Below are 9,333 nucleotides of genomic sequence, written 5' to 3'. Positions count from 1 at the left end.
CTAAATCTAGTTGACTGTATTGTTCTAATTAACTTCAAGAAAGTCAACTAGATTTAATCTGACATACTATTTAATCAGTATTACAGTATCTAAATAAATTTTGGATCTACATATTGATATACAATTTCAATAGTATTCTTGTGAATGACAGAATTTGATCTAAAAATTCTCTAAAAATATAAATCTATAAATTGAGTTTTGAGTAACATAATTTCAACACCACAGAAATGCTTTCTCTAAAAAATCCTTACAGCTATCAACTCAGGCAGCAGTAATTTCATTTTTCTACACCTTTATTTTATTTTATTACTCTACGATTATAGAAAAGCTTATTGCATTTAACACAAAATCAAATTCCCTAAAATGTGCCAATATCAAGATCTCAATGAAAATATCTTTTGGTGGCGCATGCCATCCTAAAGATTTGTTAGTTCCTGCCCGCAGGAAACTATAGCGGAGGCTATTTTGCTTAACACGTTATTAATCTGAGCACACCCAACCAATCAACACATGGTTTTGTTGTAAAATTTTCCCTATTTCCTTAGTTTCTATCTGGTAAAGATGCGTATTATTTATGTCAATTATTATGCTCAAGCTTTTTGGCGTATGCGTATTGGATATTTGGACGGTTTGCAGGGGTTTGCAGGGGTTTTTGCGGTTCTCAACAAGAGAGAACGCACGTCTGCAGAGGCAGGTGCAGGGTCGTCAAAGCAGAGTCCCTGACGGTGGTTTGAAACAGATGGCCATTTGGGAAAAACTTGCAGAGGTCAGATCTATGAAAAACTTACATCTTCAGAACCAGGACTGTCAAAGCAGGGTTCCCGACGATAGCTTGGAACAGATCGCAATCCTGATTTCCAGGAAAATGCAGGGTGCAGGGTAGATTGTCAGGAAGATGCTATAACATCCTACACGTAAACATTATGTGGAAGCAAATACTGTGCACAGATGCCCTTTCCAATGTGACGAATGTGGCTGTCTTAGAGTCTTGCTAGGTTCTGGAGCATTAAAAGAGTTGGATATGTCCAGCTGCTGCAGTTTAACCAAGCTACCTGATCTTTTTGGTGAACTTAGAAGTTTGCAATTCTTAAATTTATCCAAATGTGATAAATTAGAAGAATTGTGCAGCGACTTCCATTGCCTTGGAGCGTTAAAAGAGTTGAATTTGTCCGGATGCTGCAGTTTAACCAGACTTCCAGATTTTTTTGGTAAACTAAAAAGTTTGCAAACTTTAAATTTATCCAAATGTGATAAACTAGAGGAATTGTGCGGCGACTTCCATTGCCTTGGAGCGTTAAAAGAGTTGAGTTTGTCCGGATGCTGCAGTTTAACCAGATTTCCAGATTGTTTTGGTCAGCTTGTTTGCTTGGAGAATGTAGATTTATCAGGATGCTCTAATTTGGCTAATATTTCCGACGATTTCCACACTCTCCCATCATTGACAAGATTAAATCTCTCAAATTGTAAGAGATTGGGTGCTGAATGGATGGATCGTGTGGAAGGCAGTCAAAGTTTGTTGTATATAGACATTTCAGGAAATGAAGGGATAACTCAGCGGTGGATGGAAATGCGAAGGGAGAAGGAAGAAAGGAATTTAGCTGTGGTAACTGATTCCTCCTTCAACGTAAGAGTTGGTGGTTTTTGTTAAATTGAATTTTGTAACTATACCAATGCTATTAATTTCATCACTCTTTTCGTTATGAGATACATACATTCCCGTCATTGTATAAGTTGCAGGATACCGAAGGAAAACAGTGGTCTTTGATTATATCTAAGATATTTAAGGGCGGGCTACTAATTGATGCTCACCAACGCCCCTTCTATTTATGGTCATTTTATATTGATCATTCAAAGATATTCATCGCCAATCATATCTGTTTATAAATATCTTCAGTTCCTGGATTCATGTCAAAATTCCAACTGATAAACATCTGTGTTGAAAACTTGCAGAAAATGGTGTTAAAATTGCCGATTGAGGACGAGAAAAGAAAGAGGAAAGCCCTTAAAGTGGTTGCAGTGGTGGAAGGTCTGCTACTTTTTCCTTTCCGCTCTCAAACCCTAACCCTAGATTTGTTCCTCTTCACAATCTAATGAATGAATATTTGAATTGCAGGGGTAGATTCTGTGGCTGTGGACATGAAGGAAAAAACGATGACTGTAATTGGGGAAGCAGACCCTTTGTTTATTGCCTCAAGACTCAGGGAATTCGGTTTTAATTTTGTCGAACTGCAGAGCGTTGGGCCTGCTAAGGAGAGAAATAAGGAAAAGAAAGAAGAGAATAAATCAGAGAACCCGACAACTGTGTATGTTCCGAGGGTTTATTATGATTACAGTTTGGAAAATGGTGAGTATAAATTCCGTTTCGAAAATGAGAACTTCTGTACCATCTGCTGAATTCTCATCTAGGGGTTTTCAGTACCTATTCTTCCAAGAAGAAATCTCCATACCTATTTCTTGCAGCTCAGCTTACAAACCCACAATAGCTCCTCTTCTTTAATTTTTGTATTTAATTTTGCAATGCTGTCATTGCATTGTTTCAACTTATGTCCTAACCGATTGTTTTCTTCCCTTATGTCCTAACCGATTGTTTTCTTCCCTTAGCACATTACACTGCTCTTGGTCTTTTACTCTCAAAATCTTTGTTTCATCGACTTCATTTTGTAGTTGTCTAAGAGTCTTTTCCAACTCATTTTTTTCTTTTCCTGATTGAGACCACAAATCTTCATACTTTGGCTTAGCATTCTCGCTTCATTGAGATCATTTTGCAGTTTCGGAATTGTAACTTCAAATTCTCCCTTGGAAGCGTCCCACATGTGCCTATCTTCAGCCAATTTTTCCTTCAATTGTTGAGTTTCATTAATGGATTGATTTAAAAAAATTTCTAACTCAGCTTTTTCTGCAGCTTTACAATCGTACCTTCTAAATTCACCTTACAAGTATCCCAAAGGTAAACTTTTTCAGTCATTTTTTCATGTAATTCCTCATTCCTATTATTCAACTCTCTCAACTCCTCTTCCAATTTTATTTTTTCATGCCTTAATTGAATGCATGCTTCTTCATGTTTCAGGCTCAACACTTTTGTTTCATTGAGCTCATTTTGCAGCCCTGCAACAGTGGCTTCCAACTCTGTCTTAGAAGATTCCCACAAGCACCCAGCTTCAGACAATTTTGCTTTCAATTCTTCAGTCTCATCATTGTATTCTCTTACCTTATTTTCCAATTGATTATTTTCTTTCAGTAATTCAGAGCGCAATTCTTGATGTTTGTTAATCAAAATTCTTGCTTCATTAAGATCACCATCCAACTGTAAAACTCTTTCTTGCAAATCAGTTTTTTCTTGTCTCAGCTTACTGCACAGTTGTTCATGTCCTTGGCTGAATACTTTTGCTTCATTAAGCTCATTTTGTAGCTCTGAAACCTGGTTTTCCAACTTCTCCTTACAGGAACCCCATGACCTCTTATCCTCACTCATCTTTGTATTCAATTTCTTACTAGTATCGTTGATTTTTTTGAGTTTATTTTCCATCTGAATTTTTTCTTGCCTCAATTTAGTCGACAATTCTTGTTGTTTCTGGCTCATACAAATTTTTGAGACATTTCAAAGGGGTTTTAGTAAAGTCAAATTGCCATAGATTTGGGACAAATTAATAGAAAATTTAAAGGACAAGTTCAATCTTCTCTGAAGTATATTCTAAGTACAAATTAATAGAAGTATATTCTAAGTACAAATTAATAGAAAATTCAAAGGACAAGTTCAATCTTCTCTGAAGTATATTCTAAGTATTATATCCGAATTAGATAATAAACAGTTAAAACTCAATTTAAGGTATCCAATTCAAAACACATCCATGTTCTTAGCATTCCTTTTAACCTATAAGCTAAATGATTTAAATGTGTTTCTCCTATATTTCTCATTTTTCTCCTTCCATCTTTCTCATTTCCTCATTTGACAGTGTTTCTCCTATATTTCTCATTTTTCTCCTTCCATCTTTCTCATTTCCTCATTTGACATGTTCCTGACATTGATCAATTAGGAGAATACATAGTATTTCCCTTCTTACCCGTCCTTCAATGTATATTTTATTCATTCTTGTTCAACATCATAGGTAGCATGGAATAATAAATAAGCATAACAGGTGTAGAAAACCCAAACCTAACAAAAGTCTGGCTTTCCAGAAAGCCCATGAGGAACACAGTAATTACAATTGATAATGAGGGCAGTCATGGCACTAACAACACTCCCCCACACTTAGACTTTAGGAATCCTCTATTGTGGCACATAGATTGCCATTCCACGGAGCCATCAACCACACAAAAATGCTCACAACGTAATGAGTACAAGAGGTTTTCCCCTTCACATAGTATCTCCTCACTAGCAGAGTAACTGCCACCATCATGAAGATGAACAATGTTCTTCTAGAGAGAACTTTGGAGAAAGCACACCCAGGCTAGAGAAGAGCTGCCACATGAGCCGTCTTTCATCACCAAGGTGGAATTAATAGGTGTATCTATGTACCGATTCACCAATGTAAATCAGGAAGGAATCATGCGCATCCTTACAATGTGGGTGATGCATGTATTACAAATACAGAGAGTTTTGTTATACATACACATTTGGTACTGATTTATTTTCATTCTTTTTTTCATGGACTGTTTTTACTCTGCTACCATCATGAAGATGAACAATGTTCTTCTAGAGAGAAGTTTGGAGAAAGCACACCCAGGCTAGAGAAGAGCTGCCACATGAGCCGTCTTTCATCACCAAGGTGGAATTAATAGGTGTATCTATGTACCGATTCACCAATGTAAATCAGGAAGGAATCATGTGCATCCTTACAATGTGGGTGATGCATGTATTACAAATACAGAGAGTTTTGTTATACATACACATTTGGTACTGATTTATTTTCATTCTTTTTTTCATGGACTGTTTTTTTTGTTGTCTAGATGTCGTTTATCCAAGGTTGTATTCAAGGACTGTTGATTGGGTGTTTTGTGGGAAATTTTGATTTTAAGTGGAGAGCATGACCAAATCTTAGAAGATGGATGTAAACAACTTCCTGCTTGGTTCTCTGACCACATTTGTTAATTTAGCTATGCTAGGTATTTGAAAATGTTCTAGTTTTTTAATAAATTGAATCTTTATCATATATGTAATGATCTCACCTACTATAAATGAATATCCACGACTTCAAAGAATCTCTGTTAAGAAGAAATCTTTATTTTACATCATACCTTATTGTTATGTATAGTTCTCTTTATGTTTTGAATGAACTTAACATCCTGTTCCACAACTCTCATGTTGCATATCCTATTCCACAACTCCCATGTTGCATACACAAAACTACTGTATAGTCTACATCTACAACTGCCAATTGCATTTTCATTAAAGTTTCTAAACACTTTAAACAAATTGTGTCTAGCTTGCTATCACTCGATTCCTTCACACATCATCTGATGATATTCTTGTATCCCTAATGCTTTATTCCAACACTCTTATTTTGGCATAAGCTCTTGCATTTGACCTCCTTGTTATAAGACAATTTAGCTACCAGCCTTAGCAAATCCTATTACAAACACAATCCTTCATTCCCTGGCAGGAACTTCGCTGCCCTGCAGCTCTTGTTTTTAATGTTTTGGATAGCTTTTGGATAACAAATGGGACAACTCCCAACAGGAGAGAAAAACTGTTAGGATAAGAAATATTCTCAACGTATACAGGTATGCCCAGTATTCATATTATGGCTCTGAAGGCCAATTTATTTCGATTTTATAACAACAACAACATTCTCAACGTATACAGGTATGCTCAACGTATACAGGTATGCCCAGTATTCATGTTATGGTTTTTGGCAAACTAATTTTGTCTTAATTTGTAAGAACAACAATTACTTTGCCATTTATACTAATGTGATCGTGCTATATATTAATTTTTCTAGTCGAGGTCGTGTTTCTTCGATTCTTAGACAGACACTACAAGCGACTTAACGAGAAGAGCACAGATGCATAAGAGCCACCAGATTAGCATATGACCTTTTTTCCTTCCAATATATATGAAGTGAAATATTGAACCTCTCCCAATGTACTTTTAATAGGTTTCCACGAATGTTGAAGAATTTGTCTTCTTGTGTAAAAGGTGTTGGAATGTATTTAAAATCTATTGTAAGGTAAAAAGAGTCTAGCACCGTTGTCTCTGGGGGACTGTTGTAAGAATTCCCTAGCCTGGGTAGGTCAGGTTGGGGACCTACATATTAAAGAAGATTACAGAGAGAGTGAGTACTGAACTGAAAATAACCAAGCCTTTGTTTAATATTATCATTTACTAGTTAAATGGTAGGTAGTTAAATGGATACTCTGGTAAGATTTTTTTTAATTAGAACCTATTTATAAACTCAAGTTCGATCACTACTATTGAAAGCAAAGAGAATATTGTAGAGATCCCTTCAAACCAAACAAGGTCAGTACACAATTAACACTACCAGCCTTCAATGCAATGCATAAGTCAACAGTTGAGTCAATTTAGTTTTTTTTTGGTATCAAAGGAGCTCTACCAATATATTCAAATAACATACCTGATTTTCACTTGTTTGAAAAAGATTGTGCATTCACGAAGTTGCCTCATAAGACCTGTAACATATGTAAGGGATCAGTATCAATAAATTTTTAGGTTTTCTGACATCTTAGAATGCTTACAGTGAAGGCCTTACATGGTGTTAACCTTCTTGAATTTCAAAAAGCATTATTGACAAATATATCCAACGGAAATCAGAAATAGAAAACCTTTAACAATATTATTACCAATTGTATCTTAGAATACCCCAGGAATGATTATTATGCCTGGGCATTTTATCAATTGTATCTTAGAATACCCCAGGAATGATTATTATGCCTGGGCATTTTATCAATTGTATCTTAGAATACCCCAGGAATGATTATTATGCCTGGGCATTTTATCAATTGTATCTTAGAATACCCCAGGAATGATTATTATGCCTGGGCATTTTATCAGTGGATTAAATCGAAATTGATACAATTATTAAATATATCCAACGGAAATCAGAAATAGAAAACCTTTAACAATATTATTACCAATTGTATCTTAGAATACCCCAGGAATGATTATTATGCCTGGGCATTTTATCAGTGGATTAAATCGAAATTGATACAATTATTTTTAAACAGCTCAGAAGCTCCAAAGTAAGTACAGAGGGTCATAGTACCCCCTTTGGAACTTCTGAAGTGTTTAAAAATTATAGTATCAACGTAGCTGACTACTATAAAATGAGCAAGGCATAATAACCGTTCTCCGCATATTCTAAGATACAATTGGTCCTGATAGTTAAGGGTTTTGTATTTCTGACTTCCGTTGGATATATTTGTCACTTATGCCTTTTTGAAATTCAATAGATTAATGATGTTTTTTTCAATATTGCATTGGGTTAATGATGTTATGTCATAGATTCTCATGAAGGTTACATAGTATGACCAAGATCTATAAATGTATAGAACTAGCTAAATACAATAGCTAGAAGGTTAACATTATGTAAGGCCTTCACTATCTAGAAGGTTAACACTATGTAAGGCCTTCACTGTAAGCAATCTAAATGTCAGTAAACCTAAAAATTTATAAATTTATAAAGGCAATTTTGTGAATGCCCAATCTTATTCAAACAAGTTAAAATCGGGTATGTTATTGGAATATATTGATAGAGCTCCTTTGATACCAATCAATGGCTATGTGCCAAATTAACTCAATTGCTGATTTATATATTTCACCATCCTGCATTGCATTGAAGGCTAGTGGTGTTAATTGTGTACTGACCTTGTTGGGTTTGAAGGGAGCTCTATAGTATTCCCTTTGCTCTCAACAATGGTGATTAAACTTGGGTTTATAAATAAGTTCTAGTTAAAAAATATCTTGTCAGAGCATCCATTTAAGTCTATTAAAACAGTTTGCCTTTTCCATTTTTTCTTGCCAAGTTGTTCCTCCTAATGAGAAACTCTACATTCTTTAATTTTCCAATAGTTGTTTTGATACATAAACATAATGTTACCGTGTATTGCGGTGCAGAGCAAAGCAAATTGTATTGTTGAAGGGACAAATGGTAGCAAGACAAGAAAATGCAGATGTATGCATGTGCTTTAACATTATGCATTTGGAGAAAGTGTTGTAAGTATTTGTAGTCATTGGGCCTGTTAATCTTTTCTTGGCTTTATTCATTTGGCGGAAGTGTATCACATTATCTGATTATTTTTATTCCTATCACCTGAATAACGCCACCAAATTTAAACTTGACTTTGGTTTTGTTCGGTAGTCAGCAAGCAAAGATTGCAAAGGAAAGCCATCTGAGTAATTTAATTAAGATCTTTCGTTGATATGACTTGAAAGCCAGGGAGAAGCCAGAATTATCAATTTCGATAAGAGCTAATAGTTGAAGTCCTTTTATGTATTACTGGATTATTCACAACTATTTTTGTGAAGGATTACACGTTTTAAGTCTAAGAAAAATACTCTGCTTTTCAATAGAATATAGGTCTAAGTTGGTTAATCTATAATTGTTTTTCAATTCTGAATGAATATTTATTTTATACAATTATGAATTTTATAAATTCTTTTATTTTAAAAGATCAAATTTCTGTAAATCTATAAGTCAAGTCAAAAAGAAAACTATTAGAAAACACAAAATTTAGATAACCAAAAGATAAGGGAAAATCAAAATTAGAAAGTCCATTGCTCAACCAATTGAGATACAACTTTTGACAAATATTTTGTATTTTTAATATTTAATTATTTATAATTTTAAATTTAAGAATTTATATATTTATTTATATTTGTAATAGTTTTGTATAAATTTATATACTATTATTTTTAAATTATAATATGCAATTTAAAAAAATATAAAATGTATCTATTTTTTATATCAATTTTGTCATTTTAATTTTAACTATAATATCAAATCATATATGTCCTTTATGTTAGAGCATGGGACAATACTAGTAGTGAATAAATACAAGATAACTCTTAAAGAATGTCCTTTATGTCAGAGCATGGGACAAAGTTGACACCCACAACAAAAATAAACATAAAAAAGTATGTATTATAAGTTGTAGCAAATGTATTAAGGTATTGACATGAACATGGAATTTGATATATAAATGGACAAATTAATATTGATATCATTATTTATTTATTAGTTCATTTTTAAAGCAATTTAATTGAACTCTTATCAAAATATTTATGATTTTGATATCAAAAATGATTTAATGTATATCAATTGATATTGATATATATGTGGATGCTTGTGTGAGATGTGTATATATTTATATAAATAT

At 33.8% G+C, this 9,333-nt stretch overlaps 1 protein-coding gene across 5 annotated transcripts; it reads left to right on the top strand.

The window, feature by feature from the left end:
* Nucleotides 1-466: 466 nt before the first annotated feature.
* Nucleotides 467-8,522, top strand: LOC131063840 (disease resistance protein TAO1). Of its 5 annotated transcripts, none has more exons than XR_009359269.1 (5): nt 474-1,624; nt 1,951-2,026; nt 2,114-2,344; nt 8,072-8,170; nt 8,316-8,522. XR_009359269.1 is itself a non-coding variant. In XM_059213658.1 (5 exons), exons 1-5 carry the CDS (start codon nt 1,022-1,024, stop codon nt 3,088-3,090), a joined length of 978 nt encoding a protein of 325 aa, XP_059069641.1. In that variant the 5' UTR covers nt 475-1,021; the 3' UTR covers nt 3,091-3,241. The 5 variants fall into 5 exon arrangements, 4 of the variants coding, with proteins under 4 accessions (XP_059069640.1, XP_057853779.2, XP_059069642.1 ...); XM_059213658.1 differs by lacking the exons at nt 8,072-8,170; nt 8,316-8,522 and adding exons at nt 2,903-2,947; nt 3,068-3,241 and having other exon boundaries at nt 475-1,624; XM_059213657.1 differs by lacking the exons at nt 8,072-8,170; nt 8,316-8,522 and adding an exon at nt 4,402-5,784 and having other exon boundaries at nt 467-1,603.
* Nucleotides 8,523-9,333: the final 811 nt, after the last annotated feature.

The sequence above is a fragment of the Cryptomeria japonica genome, chromosome 10, assembly GCF_030272615.1.
Source record: "Cryptomeria japonica chromosome 10, Sugi_1.0, whole genome shotgun sequence".
Taxonomy (NCBI): Eukaryota; Viridiplantae; Streptophyta; class Pinopsida; order Cupressales; family Cupressaceae; genus Cryptomeria; species Cryptomeria japonica.
Note: the sequence above shows the minus strand (reverse complement) of the source record. Positions and strands in the feature narration are given on the sequence as shown.

What these genes read in the sequence shown, in the direction of transcription:
- LOC131063840 (XM_057997796.2), top strand. Translation starts at nt 1,022, where the DNA reads ATGTCCAGCTGCTGCAGTTTAACCAAGCTACCTGATCTTTTTGGTGAA. An exon ending in AGTGGTTGCAGTGGTGGAAG is followed by an intron (nt 2,027 to 2,113) that starts GTCTGCTACTTT and finishes TTTGAATTGCAG; the next exon opens with GGGTAGATTCTGTGGCTGTG. An exon ending in TGATTACAGTTTGGAAAATG is followed by an intron (nt 2,345 to 4,678) that starts GTGAGTATAAAT and finishes ACCATCATGAAG; the next exon opens with ATGAACAATGTTCTTCTAGA.